Genomic DNA, 27,970 nt, shown 5'->3' on the forward strand with positions numbered 1-27,970 from the left:
CATAAATAATAACCTTGCTCATGCGCTTATTACACATACAGACTTGCATTTTGTCTACCCTCTCCCCTCTCCCCTCTCCCCTCCCCTCAATGAAAACAAAAAATAAAGGGAGACATCAAGGAAAAAAATGTGATTAACAAGAAAGCAAACTCTCCCTAGTCATAAAAAATGTTCAACCCCAAAATGTTTCTAATGAAAAATAATGTGGCTGCTACACTGAAATGCTTGTAGTCTTCACATTTACATTCCCTTGCGACTCCAGAAGTTGAATCATAGAGCATTCAACATATGCTGACCAATAGGAATCACAACTGTCCCCAGCCTTAAGAACCGAGAATCTTCCTGGCAAGTGACTCCATTCAAGGTTGAGTAGTGAAGTAGTCTCTGCTGAAGTTCCAAGGTTCTAGCATGATTGCAGGCCACAACAAGGTGGCCTGAATGGAGATTCTTCTCAGCTGAAGTTCCAAGGTGGCCTGAATGCAGGTTCTTCTCAGCTGAAGTTTCAAGGTGACCTGAATGCTGGTTCTCAGTTTTTATTGTAAGGAACAAAAGATGAAGCTTCACCTTGCAAATATGTGGTACTGAAAAGTGAGCAGTCTTAGTTGCCTGGTTAATCAAAAAGTGGGACAGCATCCATGCATAGATGTACCAACTTGCGCTGGTAGTGTCCAAAATATTCACTAACAGCAACAACATCTTCATGCTCGCTATTCATTCCTGGCACAAACAAAAATTTTTCCCCTTCATCTACAACAGAGGAGGCATACTGGTCTTTGTTCCCAGATATCGCAGCAGTTTCTGCAGTCATCTCGTGGCAGGCAAGCAAGAATAGTGCAGCTGTATCTGGCTGCTGTGCTTCACGAAGCGCTGCCAATGCCTCATGCAATGCACCTGCTGCCACATACAAAAGCAGAGCCCTGCCATGTGTAGATTGCAGAAAAAAACTGTCATTTTTTAAAATAAAAGCACACATTTAAGAAGAAAAGTAAATTTGCCTATCAGATTATTCCACTATTTCTCAAAAATAATTATTCCACTATTTAACCCCTGAAACCACCAAACAAGCAACCCATCTATGGCATGGTAAGCTGTATCAGTTCTTGTACTGTATTGTGAACTAAGAAATCAGATATCGGCTGACATGTTGATATGGTCTACATTGGTCAATAATGATTTATTTTCGCCTTTCTTAATTCCAAGAGAACTCTGATTGAATGGGAGACTATTGTCAAATTAGCAGGCTTAGACCTATGTTCTTTGTCAGTGGCAGTCTTTGTCAGTTCTGACAGAGGCTTTTCCCAAGCTTGGATTCTTGTAACTGCAAGGTGGTCGAAGCTAAAGTCTGATGGTAGTTTCAGGGATAACTTGGAGCCAGCAGGAGGGGTGAATTTATTTGTGATTCTATATGGAATTCTGCTAGTAGTGGGTGAGTGGATTCAACACAAGTTGAGATGAGTGCATGTTATGGTCCTGGGTTAAGTACCTATGTCTTCCGCTCCTAACAGGCCGGTCTTTTGGGTAGTATTGGCTAGGTGCTTAGCATTTGGTATGGTCCTGGGTTAAGTACCTAAGTACCTATGTCTTCCGCTCCTAACGGGCCGGTCTTTTATGTAGTATTGGCTAGGTGCTTAATATTTGGTATCAGAGCGGGCTGCCACGTCGCGAGTTCGAGTCTCGGGGAGCGCAAAGGCTGGATTAAAATTACTGGTAGGTTTGGAAGGGGCGACCTAGCGGAGGGGGCGACCTGGAGAACTGCGAAGGGGCACTAGGAGTAGGCCGCTGCTAAAGTAGGCCACCGGGTTGGGCCAGTGTCGTTACGCCGCCGTGGTCGTCGGCTCGCGAAGGTGGGGTGTAATGTTATGGTCCTAGGTTAAGTACCTATGTCTTCCGCTCCTAACAGGCCGGTCTTTTGGGTAGTATTGGCTAGGTGCTTAACAGTGCACTCCATTATGGTCATCACATTTCCACAAATAGTTCTTTGACACACTTGAGATAAGAGGGTGACTCCACATGGTAATAAGTTGGCTTTCTTGGTATTGCTACCTCTATGACAATATTTTGATAAGATAATGGACATTGCTGGGTAACTTGAGATTAGATAAGTGCATACACGTAGATCAGTTGGCTGACACTCTTGTAAGGAAGGGATCTCACATTAACATCTTTATGTTGGGAACTCTACTTGCTCATAGTAGGGGATTCTTATACATAAGATTAATTGAAAGCTATTTAAAACAGTTTACAGAAAAAGAAAAAAAAGCTCTTTGTTCTTGGCTTAACTATGGTAAATTTGTTGAGATGCTTTAATCACAAAAAAATAAACATTCTGACAAACTATGCCCACGTTTGTCAAAGTTGGTTTGTCGAGTTACCACATACATAGAGATGCACTTAAGAACAGCCTTTGGATTATATAAACTAAAACACTTTTGAGTCATTGACCTGAATAGTACAAGTTATGGAAAATAGCTTCATACTTAAAGTAAAACTCAAGTGGTTAGCTTCTTATCAACTGCAACAGCACAAGAAGCCCCAAGGACTAAATGCTGAGAAGGATAACAGTAAACCTTCAAATGAGCCTTCCTAGAAAAACATCAAGATAGATGATCTTACCTCCAAAGGTTATGCTCAGCTTGAAGGACATGATCCCCCCATCTCTGCAAAACCCTATAGGGAAAATACTAGATGCTGAGATAGAACTTTGGGGAAAGTGTTTATGCAATTCAAGACAGCTAAATAAATGGACAATGATCTATTAGTTGATAGCTATTTGATTGATGATCAGCACAAAGTTCAGGAAATAGAACCTGGCATAATCAGATCCCTGCAAATGAGTGGCAGCTAGAGTAGCAGCATCTGTCCAGCACCCAGCATCTTGTAACTGTTGATAAGTTTCACAGCACAACTTTAGGTGGTCATGCTTTGGATAAATATACACTAGAAGTTGGTGATATGGTCAGTCAACACGCATAAACATTGGGAGCATGCATGAACCTAGAATTCTTCTTTTTTTATTTTCTCGCTAAATCCTCTAATTATGAACATTCAAAATAAAAAAGAATATTTCTTAGTACTATTTCTTAAGTTCATTAACTTCTCTATATTTTCCAGAAATAAAAGAAGAACATAAGAATACATAAAAAATTAGAACACTACTCTTGTAGGAACCCTCATCCCACCATCATTAATTGGTACATTTGGATCATCTCAGACGAAAAAGAATTTGGGTGAATTTTTACATGAACTGGCTAGTTATTTACTTTCATTTTACAAATTTGCAATCTGCATTGTACAAGAAAAAAATAGTAGTCTGCCCTAATGGATTTATAATCTAGAAAGCTATAGACACTTAATGAATTGCAAAACTTGAATGAATTTAACCTGAGAACATGCTTCTTGGTATCTACCAACAGCACATAGAAGATGGGTGCCAGATAGTGATTTGTCTGTTCTGACCATATTGGCAGCAACGACCTAGGCAGAGAATGCCATCTGACACACGTCAAGAAAATATGGTCTAAAAAACTCAGAGGACTTTAACTGACAGAGTGAATCCTCACCTTAACAGCTAGTTCATGTAAAGATCTGGATACAGCAGATGAAAGTGCCACTGCACGAAGGGCATTGACATAAAAGTGTGGACCCTCAGGAGAGGTGGAAAGTAGCAAAGACACGGCAGCTTCTAAGTTTCCAACAGACACAAGCCTGGACATCAAAAACTTATCAGAATGTAAAATGCCTAACAAAAAAATTGTGAGCGCTCTCTTTTGTTTAGTAGCAATGGCACATACATTTTTAGTAAACTGAAAATAGCTATAGTTTTAACGAGCTTAAAGAGCAATGTGCATCACAACTTATTGAAGTTAGTTGAATTTCTGTCCTCAAAACAAATACAAATACATTTGAAATCATTTATCAACAGTGGACAGGGAAAAAAATGCAGATAACAGGAGAGCAAAAACTGACTCATGGACCCGTTTTTGAATTGCCTCATCTCCATCCAGTTTCTCATGCCAAGGAATTCTCTCACTGGCTGTTCGCCACAATGCTTGTTGATCAAAGGCCATAAACTTAAGCTGCCCATGATCCTGACAGTGAATCATATCATAAAAGTGAAAAGGGTTAGAACAGTGATTAAAAAACACAAATGACACATCTTTGGATAGACAAATGATTGTTTCAAAATAATTATGAGATGCTGAATGTCAATTTAGCTCAGTGGCCAAAACATAATGCAAGACACAGAATTTGAATATCAAATTGCTAAATGGTTACGGATGTAAGCATAGATGATGTCAATGTGAAAGAGGGAAAGAAACAAATGGCTTACTACAGTATTATTCTGGTTCACAGACACAGATTTCCCCATTGCTTGCACATTATTAGCTTCAAATATGTCTCCATGCTCTGGCCCTAATGCTTGTACAGATACATTCTGAGGAAACTTGTTAGAAGATCTGTCCATTAACTGGTAAAGAGCCGCAGGCAACTGTAACCAGAAAAGGGCTTCTGAGAGTTCACCAAAGATTGCAGCAGCAAAAGCAAACCTTGCAGCACAACCTTTATTCACTATAGCAGCATAAAGTGCTGCTCTCTCATTGTCAAGCAAGCACCCTTTCGAAAGAAACACCCAGGTTAGATACATACAGCGCATCCAGCTACAAAATAGAAAAAAAATAAAAGAACATACCTTCTCTACGATAAGTTTCCAACACCTTAAGAAGCATTTCTGGCACCACAGAATCACCAACGGAAGGAAGCTTCAATTCAATCATATAATTGCGAAGGTCTCCTGTAGAAGTTGGAGATTGAGGGAAATGCTGCACAAGATTATCTGTTGTTCCACTTGTATTGAACCAAGAAGGTTTCACACCCAGTTGCAATATCATCCTCAATGCCTGCAGAGTAAGAAGATTAATGACCTTTCTATTTTTGAAAATGGAAAAATAATATATTACTGACTTCTACTGGCTTTATTTTTCTTTTTTCTTTTTTTAAGGGGTTAGGGGTACGGATTACTTATTTATTTCCTTGACTCTTTCATGTAGTTTATAACCTAGAACTTTAGCACAAAGAGCATCAAACTGAGAAACAATGGGCAGCTGAGATCAGAAAAGCAAAGAATTTTTTTTGAAAATGAAAAGTAAAGAACTTTTACCAATGCATGTGGTGTAGGAAGTAAAACAGGCATACATAATGGCATTGGCCTGAATCTCTCTTTAATTGCCCTTGGCTTAGGTCCAAAGCTGGATTTTATCTCACTACTGCACAATGGATATCATTTAACAGTAGTAAGCAAAAGTGCGACAATATCTACAGAATGCTAGGATTCAAAAGAGAACAGGAAACAAATAGACAGTTGTTTCAGAACACCAGTCTAGCAAAATAAACACTAGAAGAATTGCAAGTTGTATTCAGATTCCACCATGACAAATCTCATAGGTGAAGAGAAGGCAGGCAAATTTACCCAAATACGCATTCCACCATTTTACCTGAACATCTGTACTAAGTTATAAAAGGAAAATTTTGCCCAAATAAGTAAATAAATTTAACCAGACTAAGCAACTTCTGTTGATTTAAGAGAGAATACAAAAAAGAGTTTGCTGTACTGGATTACCTAGTTGTTCAAGTAAGTTAAGCATATTTTGTACTCCTTCATTATTTTATATATAAGCATCCAAAAAACTTTTATTCTATTATTTGAATATTTAGATAATTTTATTCACTCCTTTACACCGTTTTTTACAATGATTTGAGTTTAGCATATCGTTTCATTTTTAAAGTTAAAATACGAGATTTTTTATTTGTACTAACTAAATTTTTTTATTTTTATCTTGTAGAGTTTAAACAAAATATTGTACATTTCTGAATCATATGAACCATAAAAACTTAATAGAGTTTTTAAATATGTTTAAACTTATGCTGGTATCGTTTTCATTTTAATACTTAAATAAGTTGTTTGTACGATGTAGAACATTTTTCAATTTTTTGGGTGGTCATTCTAGAATAATTTTAATCTAAAATTTTCTATATTTTATGAACTATCTCAAAATGAATTTGTCATGCAGTTTTTTATTCATTTCCTCAATGCGCACAGGGCACATAAAGATGAATACCACATTATCCAATTATAGATAAACAGAAATGCAGTAGCTCTCTTACACATTCTGTTAGTTTACCTGTTTGAATTCTCATTGAAAAAATGGGAAACAATCAGGTGACACAGTTTATAGACCTAGATTGGCTTCAAGAGAATAATGTTTGGCTTATGTACATAATATTAACATGTCACCAAACCATGGCTTACTTACTACTGTCAAATACTTTCATCAAATTCTATTCTTTTACAACTGTCAAATTCCATTTTTTTGAAAATAGTATAGCACAAAGTTCCAGCAAGAACATGGAAAGAGCCTCACCAATATATTAAAAAAAACTACTAATGGATGAAAGGAAGCAAGCATGGAGGCAGACATACAGTATAACAGGCATAAGAGAACAGAAAGAGAAAATTACAGTTATTAGGAAAACTTGAAAACAGTAAACCATCCCATAAAATTTTATTCTACATACACATTAATCTCAGTTAGCCGAAAGCTACTGTCTGCCCCAGCAATACACAATACCAATGGTTCATCCTTGTCCGTTCGGAAAGGTAACCAATCAAGCTCCAAGACAAGTGTGCCCGGAAGTTGTGGTTGTAAAAGCGCATTGGCCAATGGATCCTGTGAATCCTGCAAATTCAAAAGACACCCATTTTTTTATTTTATTTTTTTTGAAAGCAATGAGAAAGGGGATTTCATAAATTAGAAACAGAATTATACCCTTCTTAACTAGAGTTTTTTGCTTCTAGTCTATGAATTTGTATATCTAAATATTTATGAAACCTACTGATTTAGTAGAATTTATCTCAGGAAAATCCAAGACTCAAGTATCAGTAAAACTGGAAATTAATAATAGCAGAAGCATATCATCATATTCAGACAATCTTTAAACACTATTAAATTGGGCTATCAGAATGTAAGTGGTATGAATTAAATGATCTAGAAGAAAAAGAAAGGAACCAAGTGAAAAAAGAAATCCAGCAAGGCACAATTTGACTCTGACATTTAATACTGATGAAGTAGTTGCCCTAAGAAACATGATATTCCACAATTTCAAGAATAAATAATATAAAGGAACAGATAACCATGATGTGCTGGAAACATTGGCTTACCAGATCAAATATTGAAAATGTGTTATCAACAAACAGTACAGCAATACGACCCCGACTATGATCACCGGAAACAACTGGGGAAAATTTGATTCTTCGAATTCCATCTCTGTGGGTGTTAAATGATGAAGAAAAGCCAGTTATGACATCCCACCAGCGAATGTTTCCTGACCTGTCTCCCATTACCTGAAAACATGTATCATATACAACCATACATGACACTACAATCACTGTAATAAAATGATAGCAAACTTTGGCAGCTTAAATATCCTTATGCAAGAGTAAAATATTTTAATTAAAATGCAATATTTTAAGGAATATGAGATACATACAACATGTGGAAGGCGGTAAGCCATCGCAGTAACTAATCCATCTGATGAAACAAATGAAGAAGAAGGCCATTTGGGTCTGTAAAGAGCAACAGAAGAAGCATTTTTGAGAAGAACAACTCAAATGGTACTTGTTTTTTCAAGAACTAGTGAATTAATAAGAGAAAGTTAAAACACCTGTAATCACGTATTCTTCTCCCATGAACCTCAAAAACTCCCAGAGCACCATTGACTAATGCAAAAGCAAAACTTTCAGATAGGTCATCACTAGATCCTTCAGAGCCTCCAACATCTGCACGAAACGACACCATTATTTACATGTTTCATTAAGTAAAGTCATGGTCCAAAAATAAAATGACCAGAATTAAACATTAATTTTCCTCACTGGAGTCTGTAGATGCTTTGGGGGAGGAAGCTGCAGGAGGTGAAGCCAAAGGTGAAGGCTCTCTAGAGAAAAATGATGATTGCAGAGATGGTGCCTTCTGTGCTGGTCGAGGGGCAGTAGGAAGTGTCCATTCCAAAACAGTAAATGGAAGAGCTAATGATCTAAGCTACATTGGTAAAGTAACAATATTAAGATACAAAGTAATTGGTGAAGTAGCAATATAAGATACCAGACAATTGGTGAAGCAAAAACGATAAAATACAACTAAGACTTGTAAGAAAGTAAGAGGACGAAGATTTTAATTAAGCTATTCAAGATTTTACAAATTCAACATATCTAGGTGAGAGACGATGTGAATTAAATTTCTTGTTCAAAAAGTCTACTTCTATATTATATTCTTCAATTGCCTCAGTTTAAAGAGCCTTGACAGATAAGCTGATCGTCTGTTCCTTGGCTCCTGCCTTGGCTTTGAAATCCATTGCTCCTTTAACAGTGATAGCATTCCTTTGGGAAGTCCTTGAAGGTTAATATCCCAACCTGTGACATTCTGTGTAGAAGGGGTTTCCAACTGCAAACTCTTACCTGCATGTGCTGTCAAAGAGCTGAAGAATCCATCAATCATTGCTGCTAGGATGTCCTTTTTCTATGGAAATTTGGCTCTCCAACATTTGCAGGTTTGGGCTTTTGATGTGTTTGCCTGTTAGCATTGCTGACTGGCTTGTTGAAATTGGTCCTTTTCCCTTCCCACACCTTGGAAATTGCCTCTGGAAGATGGTTGCTGCAGTTATTTGGAGTTTATGGCTGGAGAGAAATAACAGAATATTCTCTAATCGGTTTGCCTTTTTCAGAGCAATAGTGAAAAAGGTCCACACCTGGTTTTTGCTTGGACTCAGCTTATAACTTTCTTCTCTGACTACTCTGGCTCTTTTCTAAAGATTAAATTGGGCAAGTGTTGCTGTTTCCAGCTTCCCAATGAGGCCTAAAACCATTGCTTGGTCACATCCTCTGGGCTTCCTAAACCCAAATTTTGATAGGAGCTCCACTTGCTAAATGCTTTAGCTGACTCTAAGGCCCATCCTCAGCATCTTGTTGTTAATGTAGCCCAATTTGGCTAGCCTTGTCTTTTTTATTGCTTTTTTTTATTTTATTGTTGCTTTCAGGATTTTTGCCCTTTTTTTAGTAAATGATAAATGGTTGGAAGAAGGTGCTCAGGAATGGTGACCCAGTTGGAGAGGTGTATCCGGTTAAGAAACTTGGTTTCGCCATTCTGGGAGAGGATAAAGAAATGTTCAAATAGAATATAAAACCAGGGCATGTAAAGGTTGAGTCATTTCACATAACAGAAGGTTGTGAACAATGAGTATCTCCACAACAGCACAACAAATGTTTTCTATCAACCAACCTCAACTCAAGCAGTTTCGTAGAGAAATAGCCACATACCATAATAGGACTCTTTGTCATGGCCCATACTTCCACAGGTGCATCACGAAACAAAATAAGGAGATATCTGCAAGTAGTTCAAGTCATTCAGGAGACAACATCAAAGATGTGCAGTAAGTCGATCAGATCACTATAGCAATATAGTAAGAAAGAGGAAACACGAGCAGTAACTAAAACTAAATGAGTAAACATGAGAGTACTGAGTGTCAATCTGCTCAGCATGCAGCAAAGACCACTGACAGCTACTGCAGCCAGAAGTTTATCTTTTTAGCTTTGAGCAATCAGCTACACCTCTCCTCGCTTTCCAATATGATTAAAGAAAAATTATTCCTAAACATTGTGTCTTACACTGTTTTGCTTTTAAGGTAAAGAAAAAGTGTAGTCCATTAGTTGCATTGCAAAATTCTCATGTTTCTTTCGAGGAAGGTGTAGAGAAGTTATAGACAGGAAATCATGAGAGATTGTCATTGAAAGTCATTCCATTTTATGACTTGTATCAGTTGAACTGAGAGGAGACCCCCTTATCAAAATCACCGATGATCTTCTGTCAGTACATGGTTCAAACAAACAGAATTTTCATCTACTTATCTGGCCTCCCTCTGTCTCTGTTTTTTTTTTAGTTCTAAAATGTTTTGGAATCCTCTCCTGAAGCATTTGAAAGTACATGGAATCATAAAGGGTAGGTATTCTCTTCTAAGGTCCTACGACTTTCATTACATCCCTATCATAAAGTCACACTTTGTATTTCTTCACTTTCCTGCCCTGTCCATCTAGTGTAACAGGAAAACAGGCTAGTACACAGGAACGAGATGCTCATTCTTTTCTTCTTACCTCCATTAGTCTTTAGGTGACAAATTTCTTGTTCTCTCCTAATAACTCTCTGAGAACAGCTATTTAAAAAGAAAAATCTTTTGACACATCGTATCCTTGCCCTAGGGTTGGCATCGAACCGAGCCGATTCGCGAATAGCTCGAACTCAGCTTGATTCGATTCGAATAACCTAATCTCGAATCGAATTCGAGATCGGGTTTCCAACTCGTTTAAGTAAATGAGCCAAACCCAAACGAGGGTCAGTTCGGTTCGCGAGAACCAGCTCGTTTACTTAAACCTAGGGTTAGGAATCGGGAGTCGGGAACGAAGGATTCCAAAACCTTCAATCTCCAGTCGGGATGAAACTCTCCGTCTCCAGTAGGGACAAAAGGCGAAATCTCCATCTCAAGCATATCAGCGTTTCCTATTTCAGATACCAGCATCATCAAATTGATCACTCGATCTTGTCCCCTTTCTCCACAAATTTTCTCAACTTGTAGACTCCCCCTTCTCCTCATTTTCTCTCTCAACAGGCACTTATTTGATCTCTCATCCCCTCTTAATTCCCTCAGTACTCCTTGTTTTGTTCCTCAGCTTGATACTCCTCATCCTTAAAATTGTTTCCAGTCTTGAGATGAGATTCTTTTATCATTGATATTCGTTTCTCGTACGAAATTTTGTTTTACACATGTGAATGATCTTGATCCAATTCGTGGATCTATGCTGGGACGGTGATCTGAGCATGTTCTTAAATTGCAGAGGGACTTCGACAAAGGGCATCATGTTTCAGATGATTTTCATGAAGCCTAGGCAAGAAACCAATGCCTAGCCGACTCTCGATAAGTTAAATGAGGTATTCTTTACCTTTTTTTTTTTAACTTTAGTTTTGCTTTCAATTCATGTGATCTTTCTTTTTCTTTTTTCCTGTTTCTCCTCTTTCTAAAAATATTTTGGGTGGAAATTCATTATACTATTATTGGCTATTGATTTTATCTTTAATATTATTATTTATTTCCCATCTTTTGAATTTCATCTATAATTATTTGAATTACTCTGATAATTAATGCAATGGATTTTCACTTCTAACTATGGAAAAGAAAAGGCAACTTTGTAGGTTATTTATTTATTTTGAATACTATAGTGTCTAAATTTTCAATTTGAAATTTATTGAAGTTTGCCAAGCTACATTGTTCGGGTTGGCCCTGGCCAGATATGCCAATTGTGACAATAGCAGTACGGGTTGTTCTTCACTTAAGAAGACCTGATTTGCCATGGGGATAACGATCAGTGTGGTAAAATAATATTTTGAGATCCTATCCATAAAGAGGTAAATTAGTTGATTAATTCCATATCTTAAGATTCGATTTAGCGGACTTTTGCTCCTCTATCTTGTGCCTGATTCTTCTTTCAGCAATTGTTGATGAGCTAGAGTCCCTATTGGAGCTCACATATCTTATCTTATTTGAGTATTGCATGAAAGAAACAAAAGGAGCAAATGCCAGATATTGAGAAAACTCATAGAGGTACGAAAGTGCTGAAAGTGAGCTCTTGGTCATTTGACCCCCTCCCTTGCCAACCTGTTTGCCACTCATTCGCACCCTTAAGAATATGCTTCACCTGGATCTATTGATGTTTTCAACTTCATCAAAATACTCCAGGAAAAGATCCGATGTGGCTTTCTCTCAAGCCCATGAAGACCAACACGAAGTCACCGTTAACAACCAAGGGGGACAAAAATCTCTCAAAATATCTAAGCATGGGTCTGAATTTAAGCATGGGTATAAGAAAAAAAAATGATATTGATATTTCATTTAAATTTTTGTGTTTGATTATTGAATAAAGTTTATGCATAATATTATGCAGTGTTTATGAACAATTTTATGTAGAGAGTATAGAAAATTTTATGTAGGATTTGTGTACAGAGGTCATGCCCAATTTTATGTAGATATCATGCCTAATTTTAAGTAAAATTTATGCATAATTTTATATACAGTTTAGTTGACATGTATTTTATGCAAAGTTTTAAATGTAAGTTGGAGCTCAAACTCGGCTCGAGCTCGAGCTTGAACTCGATTAAAATTATTGGGCTCAAGCTCGATTCCAATTTTAGGCTCAAGGCTGGGCTGGGCTCGAGCTCAAGTTCAAAGTATTTAAATCAAGCCTATTTCGAACATATGCAAGTTCGAGTTCGGCTCGACGCGATGCCACCCCTACCTTCCCCTCAATCTTCAAGCTTTTGAGGTCTAAGTTAAAAAAAAATATTTCTTGTGATCTATATAAGCATGTTTTCCTAGCTACTAGGTAGATTTTCTAATTCTCCGAAATATGGTTGCTAAGTTCATCCACCGATTGCCACCAACCCCATTCTCTGGCCACAAAAGTATCCTTAAATCTTATTTCCACAACCTAAGGACATTCTTAGAAGAATAGTTTTAAATGAAAGACGTATTGCATTTTTTGCTCAAGACTTCAATTTCTTACTTGAATGCTTTGTGCACTTATTCCTTAAAAACAAAACTTTGAAGGTTTCTGAATACCTTTGGATTAGTATCTCTACAACAACTCATTTCAAGATAATAAGAAAATTGTTTTTCGGTTCTCAGAACTAGTACATTCAAAATTTCTTCTGGTAGCAGTATCTTTTTTTGCCACTGCCTTGTCAGAACTATTAGCATTCTACCTTCCTTCTACTGTAATGGTCATATGCATTTTTTAGACAAATGTCATAGCTTTAGAGTGCTTTTTGACCTCCAAATTCTAGGACTATGATCAAACTCCAGTGGAACTCTCTCTCTCTCTAAAAATTCATGTAGAGAACATATTCTATATTGTGAACTGAAATAGAAACAATATACTGCCAAAATTCAAGATGAAAAGCCCTCGAGTTCTTGACAACCTACTTCACTTGCACATGCAGTAGCTATAATATGAATCAGAAGAAGAAAACAAGTTCATGGTCAACCTTCCAGATGACGATGCCCTTAAAGCTCTTAAAGGAGCCCGTTCTGGTTTTTGTAGGATGCGGAATGGGCGATTGAGACCACTCCTAACACAAGTCACAATAAGCCTATTGGTATAACCTCCAACTTTATCATTCACCTGTATTAATCAACATTTTGCTTCTATTAACCATCATATTGAATTCTGATCTCTACATAGTTAAAACTTACAAAAAAAAAAAGAAAAAAAAGAAAAGGAAAGTAAGATAGAATAATTTTAACAATTCACAAGTTTAATAGCCACTTAAAAAAAACAACTATTGTTCGGATGCTTAATTTTTTACTTCACCACCATGAAACCAAAGCTTATGACAAATAATTCTTTGAAAATTCAATCAAAGAATACAAGTTGTGGAGTGGCTTAAATGGGGAACCTACTTCAATCCACTCTGCTTCAAGCAGTAAAGGGAAAAGAAATCAACCCCGTGAGGCAAGTTGGGTTGTGGTAAAAAAAAAATCTATGATCAGCATGATTTGTACCTATTGTATCTCATGATGTTTATACCCTTTTTAAAAAAAAAAAATGGCTAATTAACCGATGGCAGAAGACGAAGGGAAACAAAGCAAGGAGAGGGAACCCCTAACAATGAGAGATTGGAAGTAACCTTTTCTTGATCTCATGTTATGTGCATGTTGAGTAATTTAATTTTAAAGCACCAGTAAGTAACAGGGTTTCCATCTTGATTTTAGCTTGGTCACTCTTAAGTTACTCAAGAGAGTTATCTATATGAGGGCTATTGGTCAACTTTTGGCCTCTACTTTCGATTCCACCTTCATTGTAGGTCTGCATGTACTACTCCATGGTCATACACATATCTAATTATATGGAAAAGAGAGAAGGAGAGAGAGAGAATTAGCAATAAATCTTAAATGCCTGCACACATGTAAATAACTAAATTGATCTGCGCAACCAAAAAGTGAGGATGTTTGAACCGAGAATTATTTTCTAAGTGCACATATACCTGTACGTAGGAAAATGAAACCAGCCGAGAATTGCCAAGCCATCTCAATCCCCTAACAACACTATTATGAACAGAAAAGCTTGCTGCTACAGCATTGGAAGAAATGTCGATGACGTCAACGGTCCCACTTTGAGTTCCCAAAGCAACCAGGGGAACGGCAACAGCAGGATAATTACCCCCACCTTCAAATGGGTCACACAAAAATCAGCTCATGGATAGGTTTTGTTTATATTATTTAAAAAAACGCCAGCAAGAAACACCAGTAAAACAATAAATGACAGATACTGACTTACGGGCCAAAGTAGCAGTTAGAGAAGGAGAGGGTACAGCCAGAGTTGACACCGTTGAAGAAAGAAGATGAAGCTGGCCCACCAAGTTGCTCTGCAGCAGAGGTGTGACTTCCTCAATAAACAGAATAAATCAAAGAAGAGGGATGTTTTTATACTCATAATGTAGGAATGCGGTACAAGTAGATATCTGTACCTAATAAACATCAAAATAATTTGTTATGATCAGGTTTCTGTAATACCACATAACTAGGATATAGAAACATTTAGTTATTCGTTCATCAAAATCATTAAGACCTAGAAAAAATCATTTAAAACAGAGTAAACAGTCAAGTAATTAGAAGACTAGTGGAGTGCCACATAAAAGTGTATATTAATTAGCTCACCAGAACAGCAGAATGCTTAACTATATAGCAAAGCAACAAAAGAAATAATACACCAGTTCAACTGAACCAACCATTGTACTCTCAATTAAATCACACATCTAAACATATCCCTACCACTACAAAAACAGAAACATAAAAGACACCATTATGCCTCCTATGCAATTCTATCTACAATGTATTAATTTTCTTTTTTTTACACCAGTTCAACTGAACCAACCATTGTACCTCAATTAAATCACACTTCTAGACATATCCCTACCACTACAAAAACAGAAACATAAAAGACACCATTATGCATCCTATTCAATTCTATCTACAATGTATTAATTTTTTTTTTTTTTTAAGGTTCAATTCCCACAGACACATACCCCTTAACCCCTGGTGAGACTTGAATCCAAGACATCACATTAGAAACCCCCAGTATGAGCATTGAGCCAAACACCCAAGTCTTCTTAATGTATTAATTTCCTTGTGTAAAATATGCAACTGAGTGTCACAGTACAGGTGGACCACTTTCCAGTCTCTAAAAGGATATCAACAGTTCCACTTGTGGGCACAAAATGGACAGGAAGAAGAAAAATATACAGAAATGATCGCTCAGATGGTGAGTCATTGGAATATTAGGTTCCCATCCATAAACTATGTAGTAGTATCAAGCAGACACTTTCTCAATCTCAAAATATAAGTTCCCTGAAAAAATAAGAGTTATTTACGTAACTCCCTAAAAACAGCATATATGCCTAGATCCCCAAGAAACTAACTACTTAGACAACCTTGTGCAGGATACAAACTACACATGCACCTGCCATCTATTTTGGTTAGTTAAGTTAGATCAGCATACTCTTGCAAAAAACTATCATGTCTTTCTCCTAACATAGACATGTTTATTGAAAATCATAAATTTGATTTGGGAGTCAGCCAACAAGTCTCGCAGCTAAGTAGCAAGCATATTGAGGAATAGTCGCAGCACGTCAATATCCGCAAACCCTCTGCTAAAGTCCTCATGCCACATCTAAGATGGAAAACTAGCCTTTTTAAGAACAAGAAAAGGTAAAAACAGATGCAACTAAAAATAAGAATAACAAGAGAGCCCCGTTATAGAGAACTAAAATCACAGAAAGGATTGTCATCTTTAATCATACCCTGTTTTCAGAGAACAAACAGATATAAGTTAGTGATTTTGAATAGAGATTAGATAAATAGCTATTCACCTGTGGTATATGTAAACAACCCAAATATGAATAGCTATTTGCCTATGGCTTATGTAAACAACCAAAATAAGTTACTTCTAGAGGGTGAACATCACCACTCCCCCTTTAGTCTTCTCTGTAAACTTCAATGTTTACAAGAAGCAGCAGATAGAAGGTGGTGAAGTGGGAGGCCATGTCCTCCCCCAATTTTCTTATCTTTAATATTTTCTGTTCACAAAGAAGTAATATCAAAGGAAAATGGGGGAGGGCAAAAACCTAACCCCCTTCACATGGCAGTGGGACTACTGCAGTCCCTCCCCCTCCTTTCGCAAATGGTGAGGCGCCTGGCCTCCTCCTCCCTTCCTCCTGGAACTGGGAGAGAAGGATGAGAAAAGGTTGCCCTTTTAAAAATTAAGAAAGGTAATAATTAGTTAAGAGTAAATTTGTCGACTTTTTCATGAAAAAATCAAATAAGGGTGTGTGTAATGAATTCTTAACTCTAGGGGATGAGAGTAATTTGGAATTTGTTATGGAGATGAGAGTAAGTTTCCCATTTTCAGGGGATGAGAGTAACCCCTTTCTAAGTTTAAACTTTTTGTCAATTTAAAAAAAAAAAATTCAGGTTAGCTATTTTAATAAAAGCTACTGGGTGTTTAAAAAAAAAAAAAAAAAAGTTAGCTTAACTTCTATAAAGTATGCTGATGATGAGGCACTAGGCTAGCAAGTTTATGACATTTATTAAAAGAAACGACGATCCTATTATAATATTATATCTAACACAATGTGCTCAGAGTCAACCTCAATTGATCCCATCTGTCTGCCTTCCTTAAAGGGGCGAACTCACAGAAAACTAGAATTGGTTCTTGGATTCTAAACAGCAGTGAATGAAGTGGCCCGAGATCCATAAAAGCATAAACATAATAATCCTGTACTCAGCTCTGACCTGGTTAACCCAGTATCAACCTTCTGACTTGGTTAACGCAGTATCAACCTTCTGACCTGGTTAATCCAGTATTAACCTTCTCCAGGGCCCATAAAAAATGAACCACTTTCTTCTTTTTCCTTTATAAATTATTAGTTTTTTTTTCTTTTTTGGAGGGGGGTGGGGTGTAATGGAGTTTTTCTTTGGTGATGAAATAATTTAAACAATAATGAATATTAGAGTTTGAAATCCGAAACTGAACCACTGAAAAATAGGAAATTGATCCTTTTCAGTAGGAAATTGGAACAGTTTTTTGTACCATTCCAAGGAACAACCAAATAGCTGCAATCAAATCCGTCAAGAATTGGGAATAACGGTACAATAACTTCAATAGAAAAAAAAAAGTTTTCATTAAAGAAAAAGAACATATAATTGTGAACTAGAAAGCCTAATGCCAAATGAAATTTTAAGTGGAGCCTTGCTATAATCTTGAATAGAAAGTATGCTCCACTCAGAAATCAAGTTAAATGAAGGCTTTTAATCAAGTCTAGGTAAATGGATTGAGTAGCTTCACCATTTTCACAAAAGGCAAGCAGGCCCCCACTGGTGGCCCATCCACCTGATGTGGTGGTCTGACCACTCATGTGATAGTTGAATCAATAATATGGGCTGTAACGACATGTAAGTATATAATTTTCTCCATATCATTATACAGGAGAAGCTCAAAAAAATATAAAAAGACTGCCCTGGGGTAAAGATCTACCTTATATGACTCCTGTGATTTGATCGACTTTGAGTGTACCATGCGACTGCAACTGCTATTCAATGGCTCCAATTCCTTTACAGCATCCAACTCAGGCCCATTAACAGCAGTATCCACAGGTTTAATATTGTCCTCAGGCATGTCATCTTGATTAACTCCACAATTTACATTAACATCTGTATTAGACTGGTGAGCATCTCTACACCCTACAGCAGTCAGCAGCCATTTCCAGATTTTCCCATCATCGGAAATAGAAAGCACATTTGTTCCAGAGGCATGAGCTTCACAAGGAAAATTGGGAACTGAATAGTTAAAAGAAGATGAGGAAGAAGTGTTTCCCAAGAAAAGCTTGTCGATATTTTGGATTGTAGATTCTGATGCACAGAGAACCACAGCAAGAACACAGGGAGAAGGGACAGAAGTTCCAATTGAAGGCATTAGTTCTCCAATCGTACACAGCACATGAACCTGTTCTCCACTGTGATAATTAAGCCAATAAGTACAGCCCCTGAAGTCCCAAAAAGGGAAAACAAAGTGTTTTGGCAGTGCATTCAGAAGAACAGGAATCAATCTCACACCATTTCAATTGATGCAAAGGCAAAAAATACCAATGAAATCATTTTGGAACATTAAGGCGCCATTATTTGCCTCCTGGAAATTCTTCAAAAGGTAAGAAAAAAAGGTGCAAAGTCGAGATGGGAAGAAAATTAACCTTTTAAAATTTAAATGAGGGATAAAGTTACACGCTTTATATGCTTGAACAAACTGCACACTGTTCCTAATGTTTTGACATGGAGATTTTAAAGAAGCTGCATGGAGAGTAACATACACCTTCCTGCTCTCTTCATTTTCATTTTTTTTTTCAGAAAAAAAAGTTCTGTAAGTCACAAGAACAACAAGAGAACCCACAAAGCCAACAAAAGAATGGAGGGAGAAGGAAGGGATTCTGCCAATGAGCGAAAATACTTCTTCTTCTTCTTTTATTAACCTAAAAATAATAGTTAGTTTTATTATTATAACAAATAATAATACCACCTTTACTTTAATGACCAAGATTTTCTTAAAGCCTTAGGCAAAAAAGTAAAACAAACTAAACAAGAAACAACAAGAAACAAGTGGGCCTCTAACAATAATGAGAAATTGAAGGTTATCCCCTTCCTTCGCTTAAGAGTCAGAAACAAAATTTGCTAAATGAGAAACATGATTCCAGCAACAAACCCAACCACAAGCAAGGTCTAGAATTTTGTGAAAAAAAGTGCCAATATTGCCATGGGAATCCAAATCATTCTTATGTCAGTTGATCACAACTTTAGAATCCCTCTCAATTTCAAGTCAACCACCTAAGGAACTGCAAATTTCTGGGGCTATGAAGGAAAGCATGAAGAGCTAAGGTGGAGACAGAGCAGCCACGAGGCCTACATATGAGGCAAGAACAATCCTTTTTTTTTGGGAGATTTGAACAGACCATTGAGACAAAGGCCCAACCATAAGAACAGTCCCATCATGCACAACCTGTAGAACCCACCAAACCCAATTGGCCCTGGATTTCCAAGAGCATTGCTTCAAATTTTAACTGAAAAATCCTGGAGGAAGAGACCAACATCTTTATGCAAGGATCAAGAACTTGGCCACTAAATTCAAATTGCTCCTAATTACCTAGCCATGATATCCTCAAAATCCTAGTGAAGGCCAACACAAAAAATGATTTGAAAAGAAATCTTCTCAATATGTTGTCATAGGAGTCAGCCTTGCAGTTAAAGCACCATAGGTTTCTTTCCATCCATGAACCCCAAGGAATGTAAGCAAGGCATGTATTCTGCAAGATCTTCCTTATCCTTAAAGGGGGGTGAAAGCATAGCTCAGTGAAATCTCTGAAAGTGGAAATTCCACCATAGTACTGCACTTCCCAAGGTAATCAACATCAGAATTTTCCTATGCAAATCAATCCAAACAAAAAATATTGGGGTGTCAACGGATCCGGATATTATCCAGATTTGATTCTTATCCGGATCAGAAATTTAGGATAAATTTTTGTTCTTTCGGGTCGGATTCAGATGTATAAAAGACACCCGATTAAAATTTGAATCAGAATCGGAATCTATGGATTTGGATCCGATAAATATTCAAATCCAAAATCTCGGGTATGTGTGGTAAGTTTTCTCTTTTATTCCATTAAAACATTTTTGTTGTTTACATATTATTTCTCAAACCTTTCCTCTTTTGACACGTTTCACTAAAATATACATATTATGTGCCAGCTGCTTTCCAAAACTTCCTCTTTATTTTGTTTTTACACGAGAAAGAAAGACAATTAGTGTTTGTCAGCTGTTTTCCAAAAGCTCCTCTTTATTTTGTTACTTCGTCTTTATTTAATTTTTACACAAGAAAAAAAGACAAAGGATTTCATTTCCCTCTTCTGCCTCTTTGTTTTCGACATCTCCTCCAAATTTCTCTATGCAATCTTCTTTGGTTAAGAAGAGTAAGAAAGACATGATGTTTCTCACTTGGCACTTTCCTTTTTCTTTCCCTCCTATGCTTCTCAGCTCTTGGGTAGGCATGAATGTAGTTTTTCATCAAGTTCAATCATTGTTTTCTTCCTCTGTAGAAATATTTTGTCTCCTCAAGTTTTTTATCTTCTCCGGTTAAGAAGAGTGTAGCTTTTGAGTGTTAGCAAACATATTTTGTTACTTTCATTGATTTTTCTATTTAATTTAGCATTTTCATGTTTATTGCCTTCTTCTAGGTCTACTTACTTTTGATTGTGTTTTAGATTTTTTTATTTTTTTTTTACATTTTTGTATTCAGAATCTTAGAAGGTTCAGCTAAGACTCCAGCAAGCTGTGTAATAAAAAAGCAGGCAATCCAACTCCATCCAGCTGTCATAAAATAAAATCCCCCATAAAGCATCCCTAAATAAAGCTGCACCTTACTAGTTTGTCCCTAGAAGTGTTAGATGTACAAGTTCTCATGAGTAGTGTGAATAAAGCTAGTCATTGGAGCTTCCAGGTCACTAAGGTTCCTCCTCGAGTTAAGATTTCATACATGATTGTGGTATTAGAACCAGAGGGGTAGCACCGACAACCAGGATTTTATGGTCATTGGTAATGTTACAGGTCAATGGGTAGGAATTTGAAAGGAGTCCCACACCAGTCCACCATTGTTAAGATCCTTGCAAGAAGAAGAGCAAAATTTGGTATTCTGATGTTCAAGGGAAGAGAGAAAGAAGGAGAGAGGGAGAGGACACAAAATTTTAAGGCTTCAAGGCTCCCTTACATGTCCACTTCATTCTCCTTAAATAGATATTACAACTCTTAGAGTCCAACTCAAATAAGACACTTACCTTATCTCTATTTCAACTCTAATCAATGCCAATTATTCATCTTGAATCTATTTAAAAAAAATATATATATATATATATATTCATCTTGAACTAAACTTCCTTGAACTGTCTTGCTAATATCCCTTGATCCACTTACACCTAAACTCCCCATCCTACCCTTGCCCATTTTACCCTTACAAATTAAATTATTAAATTGCCTTCAGGCTGGCAACTACTAACGACCAATGAAGCCAAAATCTAACAAAAGATCCAATCACTGACATGATATCTGCCTCCTAACTGAAAGTTAGGCAGAAACTGATGATTGATCTCTATAATGGGGATAACCAACATCCATCGAGGGACCACCAACAACTGTAATGTCATCCCAACTTAGTAATAATGGAGTGCCTCCCAACAAGATTTCTGCACATACCAAACCACCAAAGCCACTTTAGTAGAAACGCACAAGTCAAAGCGTGCATGCTTATGACTCCAAGTTCCACCATACTTCTTAGGACAATAAGCATCCTTCCACAACCAAATAATAATACCGCCTTGAGCTTCAGCAAACTGATTTTACACATTTTTCTAGGGAGCCTAAGCATTCAAAGAAAGTAGGTGACTGCCAGCAATCTGGGAGGTGTAAAAATGTCTTAGATTTTGCTTTCCCCAAGTCTCAAATCCAGGAATCTGTATGAATTGTTTTCAGGCTATAATGCTCAGAATAGAACAGCTTAATGAGGGCAGACATGCAGGATACACCAACTGCCAAGTAGCAATTAAATTAACTAACCCAAAATATTATTGAAGCAACATTCAAGGCCTGGCATCAATTTCCCTCCATTCCCATATGTTATCTTTAATCAAGATATAAAAAATTCACTAAATTCCATCACGGAGATGTTTTTTTATATTTTATTTGTTAAAGTTGGGTTCAAGTCCCTTCTAAAATAACTAGCCGAAGTTAGTAGTTTTTTTTATTGAAGAGCAATTACGAAAGAGTCATACATGACTCTCATAGGAGGAAGTCTCAAAGAAGGAGAATCAATATGGTAGAGTCTAACAGGCGTCTCGTGGGAGGAAGTTTCACACGAGTGTTTCAATTAAAGGTGTTTAGTTATTTTAGTTCTCTTTAATTGTTGTTTATTATGATTATAATTAGAGTACTATTCTGAGCATACCTATGACTTGGGTAGTTTAATATCATTATAATTCTATGTATTTCCTCTATTATAAATATAAGTTCAATGTTCTCAAATTAAACAAATCAATGAATTATTTCTCTTTTCCAAAAATTCAACATGGTACTAGAGTAAGTTCAATGAGTTGACTCGGTCAACCCAAAAAGATAATGTGATCTTTTCTGAATCGTCATCTCTATTGGTTTTAAGTTTGTATTTTACTTTTTTCCTCCCCATTATGTTTTTCCTATCCTTGTACCCATTTTTCCTTGGAGTGTACACCTTCATAATACACTTTTCATATTACAAATAATATATTGATGGAAAGGTATTTGAGTCTATTTTCAAACACAAAAAGGATTTCGGAAATCAGATTTTCTAAAAAGAGAGATCAACATCTGAAGCATTAAGTCATGCAGCAAGAAAGGTTCGAGCGACAACAGAAAACTTCATTTTTCGAACTTTTTTATGCCATACGAGACTTTAAATGGAAAATTGCATCTCAAAAGAAAGCTATGTGAGTCTAATTTCTAATGCGACAAATTGTTTCTCAATGTGATATTTCCAAAGAGAAATATCAATATAGAAAGACTCAAGGGTCATTCTAGAAGTATGTTGTTTGTAGAAATCCGAATTTTACGCTCCTTCCTCAAAGATAAGTCTATATTTCAATTCCGCTTGTTTTTGCTTTGAGTACATAAATTGTAGGCTCCAAAGTTTGTTTTTTTAATTGCATGCCTCACCAGTTTACAAGCATGCACATCACAATCCTTTCTTCACTATCAAAATTATTTTTTGCATGTACCATATAGCAAGATAGCAGCCATACATGTCAAAATTTCTCTTTGTTTCTCTCCAGCCATTACCTTCTATTTTTATGCCATAAATTCACTCTTATATTGGTGAGAACTCCTTTAAAATTCCTTCTTCAATAAACTTTTTTTGCTGGACAAAATTAACTTGTCTCCCACATGAAAACCCTAAGTTAGGGTTTGAGGTTGTTTTAAAAGAGAAACAAGAGAGAAGAAGGGCTTATTTCTCAATTTTTTTATTGGAGTTTTCTATTTTATTTTACTAACTTGCTGCCATTGACTCTCAAGCTAAGCAAGTTCTTATATTCAACTCTCTTTACTGCCCTTATGCATCATTGAGATTCTCCAAAAGTTTCTATTTTTTTGGTCAATTGTGGCAAATGTTTTCGTCTCACTTAATGTAACTTCATTTTTTAAGAAAAATTTATAAAATATGATAGAAATCTAGTCTTCTATTTTGCTTTAGCCCTTTTTTTTGCAAGACCGGTCATTTATATTAATCTATTGATTTGATGAGCGCCTCTTTCTTTTTTGGAAGTATGAGTATTGCATTGTCGTTTTCTTCTATTTGAAGTATGATTGTTTTTATATTTATGTTTCTCTAGTATTTATTTAATCTATCATCTCTTATTTTTTCATCACTTCAGAGCAATCCTATAAACCCACTACCAGCAAAGTATAGGAGGCCACCCAACATCCAGAGTGATTCAAGTCTTTTTATTCACCCAAGTGGTGGTTTTTTTTTTCGAGTTGCCCTTAAAAAGTTAGTAGTCTCCTTTTCATGCCTAAAATTAAGTTTTTTTCCCCCTTTGAAGTTGAGCAAGTTTTTCTACAGACTATGATCATTTTGACTGGTGTATGGAGTTTTGTCGTGTAGATAGAAGTGATTTTCTTCTCCCATATTTTTTTTTGTCCAAGCTAGATCTCTGTCTCTTTTATCCCCAACTTGAGGAGGAGAATTAAAAGAAGTACAAAAAAAGAGGTATTTTATTTTATGGGACCAGAATAGTCAAGTAAGGGGAAAACAAAAATGAAAATTTTGCATCTTAAAGAAATTTTTTCAGCCAAAAAAAATTGAAGACTAAAAATCTTTTTCCTTGCAAGCTGAAGTTACAAACTCCAACTTGAGGGGGAGTGTTGAATAACAATTATGGAAGAGTCTTACATGACTCCCATAAGAAGAAGTCTCAAAAAAGGAGATATGGTATGGTAGAGTCTAACGGGAGTCCCAGAGGAGGAAGTCTCATAGGAATGTCTCAATTAAAAGGTGTTTTAGTTATTTCAATTCTCTTAATTGTTGTTTAGTTTGATTATGATTAGGAGTATTATTTTGGGTGTAATTGGGACTTAGTAGTTTAATTTCATTATGATTCTATGTATTTCCCATAATTATAAATAGAGACCTAGTATACTCATATTAAACAAATCAATGAATTATTTCTCTTCTCCAAAAATTCAACATTTTTCCAATTAATAACCACAAAAATTTTCTTGACATTAACCTATGTGGGATTACTCCTACCAACAAGCTTGAAACATGGACAACAAAATTGGGATACAAACTAACAAAGAACTAAGCCCAACATAATAGACACTCTACTCTAATACCATATTAAAGTTGAGTTCAGGTCCATCCCAAAATAATTAATTAAATTAGGAGGTATTTTTTTAACTAACAACTAGAAGTTTTTTCTTGACATTAGCCACATTAGCCTATGTGGATCATTATTGCTATCATTATTCCTTTTCTATAATATAGCCTATAAGCCATTGGATCTGTTCATCTTATGTAGGACCAACCTGAAAGAATAAAAATTTAGGTTCACTCTATGATATTTTAATATGAAGCTGTTAGGTGGGTCTACAATCACCTTCTTTAAGTAGTTTATAGGACCAGAATATAGAAGAGACATTGTAGCACTTCTAGAGGAGTACTTCTGATTTTTTTTTTCATGAAAAAGAATTAAGTGATGGAAATGGACAAATATTAGCAGTAGGGGCATGAAAGGTTCCCTAAAGGTACATATTGAAATCCCACATGAATGTACATAATTTTTCAATTTCCTCCTACTTCTTTCTCTTTCTTTCCCTCTCTTTTAAATTGATCTGAACATTATTTACATATCTGAGCTACAAAAGTTTCAAAATTATACAAAAATGACTTCCATCAATTCTATTTTGAATGGTAACTTATGAATTCATCCCCGGAGGATTTGTCATTGGAAGTTCCCAACAGTGCCCATTAGTGAATTAGCTTCCTTCAATATGCCGTGGATGGCAAATGACTACTTCTTACAGGTAAGGAGGGATGCAGATTGCTAACACTAGTTGCAGGTTCTCTTTGGAGGCTGACCTCAATATTCTATGCAGTTTAGATATATATGCTTTCCCACCACTTTTACCAATGCCTAATCCCTTCCATTGATTAGGAAAAATTCATTTGAAACTCTCTTGGCTGTTATCAAGTGGATTACAGAGGAAAATAGAAATAATCAAGAAAACAAAAAAATGAAGCTTTTGGCAGAACAAAAAGCAAGGGTTCATTCAATCTAACAAGGGCAGGTATTGGTAAGAATTTGAACAATGCCCAGGAACTAATTTTAATGAAAACTAGAGTTTTTCTTAGATTTCGCCCAATGTCCCTATACTCGACCTTGCTTAAACTTAATGGCAGGTGCAAAGATGTTACCTGCAACCACAAGGGACTTATAGGATAAGCCATTCGTAGGGCCTCCAAGTCTTATTGGAGTTCTGTTGCCCTTACTACATGTCTGCTCCCAGTTGTCACAAAGATCAGACATACTTTTCTTTATTATTCTCAAAAATTTTAACCTGCATTTTTTACAGTAGAAGATTTATCCATAATCTTCAGGTCTGGAGAGGTAAACTCAAACCCCCAGCTAATGAATGGCTTCTATTAGTATATCTTTTCCTCAGAAGGCCACTTAAGTGCTGTCCATCTAGTAGAAAGTCCTTTGCAAATGCAAAACTCAGTTGTGCCAGGTCCCATTTTAATATTCAGTCCCATTTTATCCTTTGACATTTGAGTAGAAACTTGAGAGATTCGACTATTGAAAACAATAAAGCTTAAAAAGTACTAAAAACCAAGTCATTCGAATTACCTGACGGCGAAGGGCATTTCAGTAATGCAACTAAAGCCACGTAATTACTAGAAACATTTTTTGTATGAATGACCTCTTTTAAATGAGTAATTACTACTAAAATTTTAACACAAAAAAAATACACCAAAGAAGCTAACTTAATCTCTGTGTAATCAAATATTGTTTAAGTAAGTTTCATGTTCCCGCTCTGACAGTCTAGTTGTATGACAAAAGACAAGAGGTGTTAACAAAAGATAAGATTAGGGCCTCGGCTTAAAGGTTAAAAAAAAACAAAAAATGATAAAATTCTGTCCCAGCTGTTTAATCGATTTATAAAGTCACTTCAAGTAATAGACGGAATTCTTCCGGAAAGAACTTCTACAATGGCACTAGGTATCCAACTCAACGGTTTCATTAAATATAATCAGATAAGCGATCAAACTGAAGAGAAACAGCAATGATGGAAGCATTTTAGTATCAGTATGTCAAGCAGTTAAGGTCGCGCAAAATTCTGATGCAGAACTTCTATCATGAAATAGAGTATTGACAACTTACTCTTTCCGCCTCCATGTGCTGAGTTTACCATCCGAATGAGCACAATACATGAACTCTTTATCCAGATCAGGTATGACATCCATAAACTTGGCTAATCCACGTGGCAATCCCGAGGATGAGAGTGAAGTCCCATACTGCAAATCAAACACAACCAGTTCCTTTGGGAAAGTAACAAACAGAATACTCTTCCAGTGTGGGGAGAAGCCAAATCTCACAGAGTAGGTTGGGAAAACCGCCAATGCAGGCGAATTTGGATTTGGCTGAGCTTCTTTTTCCAACCTCTGGAGTTCAGCAAAATCAGTGGCGTTGGTCTTGATCTGATGCTCCGAAACGACAACATCATCTTCGCCATCTCCAAGTATCGTGGCGGAGAGGAGAAACCCTTTGATTCCAACGGCGCAGAAGTGCCGCGAATCAAAAGGGTCACGACGAACGCAAAAGAAAAACTCAGGGGAAGCATCATACTTCCAGATGCATCGCCCGTTGGTGGTGTTCCACAATGCAAGAAGAGACGGACCGTGAATAGAGGCAAGAAGCCAGGAATCCCCGCGGATCCAGCAGAGATCTTGCACGCCGGGTTTGGATTTGTCCGAAAAAGTTGAAAGCGAGTCGTGGGCTAAGAAGAGCTGGATGGATTTGGAGCGGAGGTCCCAAAGGGCTACGCGGCCCTGGCGGTCGCCGACGGCGAGGGGGAGGTGCGAGTTTGAGGGATCGTGGGAAAGGAGGTCGCGAGGGAGCGGCTGAGGGGCCCACCGCAGGGCAGTAACAAAAGGGGCGAGTGTGGAGGTGGTAGGCCCTGGCATGGGCAAGACGGTAACAAGTTGCATGGAGCGGGCGTCCACTACGGTGACGCAGCTGCCGGCGCCGTAGGCGAGGAGGCCGTGGGTGCTGCAGTCCGCGGCGCCACCGTTGTTTCGGCTTGGAGGTCCCGGTAGCATGCAGTCCCACGCCTCCTGGCCCCCTCTTGGGACCGACATTTCTGTCTGTTGTTCTCTGCTACGCCCGGATCAGAACGGAAATGGAGGAGAACAAGAGTAGGATTTCCTTTGCCCCTTCACTTCACATCATCTTTTAGAGGTTACCATCCGCGAAATCTGGAAGGAGTTTCTTTGCATTTATATCACCCGATTACTGTCGGAACCAGAGTCATAAAACTGTCCATTTCCTCTCTCCCTGTTACGATTTGGAATTTGGTAAGGTGGAGACGATTAGTACTAACGACCGGGCGATCACGAATTCCGTAATCGTGGGTCCTTTCCAGCTCGTTTTTTCTTCGTCAACCAATTGAATTTCTGCGTTCCGGAAATGAAGAG

General features: G+C 37.0%; 1 protein-coding gene across 1 annotated transcript; it reads right to left on the bottom strand.

Annotated features, from left to right (window-relative positions):
* Window positions 1–133: 133 nt before the first annotated feature.
* Window positions 134–27,923, bottom strand: LOC137950911 (uncharacterized). Its single transcript, XM_068797573.1, has 20 exons — window positions 26,658–27,923; window positions 17,687–18,164; window positions 14,432–14,519; window positions 14,139–14,320; window positions 13,140–13,276; window positions 9,368–9,434; window positions 7,928–8,093; window positions 7,720–7,834; window positions 7,546–7,621; window positions 7,217–7,399; window positions 6,574–6,734; window positions 5,159–5,264; window positions 4,691–4,898; window positions 4,331–4,614; window positions 3,967–4,088; window positions 3,561–3,705; window positions 3,382–3,474; window positions 2,808–2,881; window positions 2,614–2,667; window positions 134–917 (listed from the first exon to the last, which is right to left on the bottom strand). Exons 1-20 carry the CDS (start codon window positions 27,632–27,634, stop codon window positions 611–613), a joined length of 4,023 nt encoding a protein of 1,340 aa, XP_068653674.1. The 5' UTR covers window positions 27,635–27,923; the 3' UTR covers window positions 134–610.
* Window positions 27,924–27,970: the final 47 nt, after the last annotated feature.

This window comes from Aristolochia californica, unplaced genomic scaffold (genome assembly GCF_029961685.1).
Source record: "Aristolochia californica isolate CCGP_79_NKW_82.1479 unplaced genomic scaffold, dmAriCali1.0.hap1 SCAF_14, whole genome shotgun sequence".
Taxonomy (NCBI): domain Eukaryota; kingdom Viridiplantae; phylum Streptophyta; class Magnoliopsida; order Piperales; family Aristolochiaceae; genus Aristolochia; species Aristolochia californica.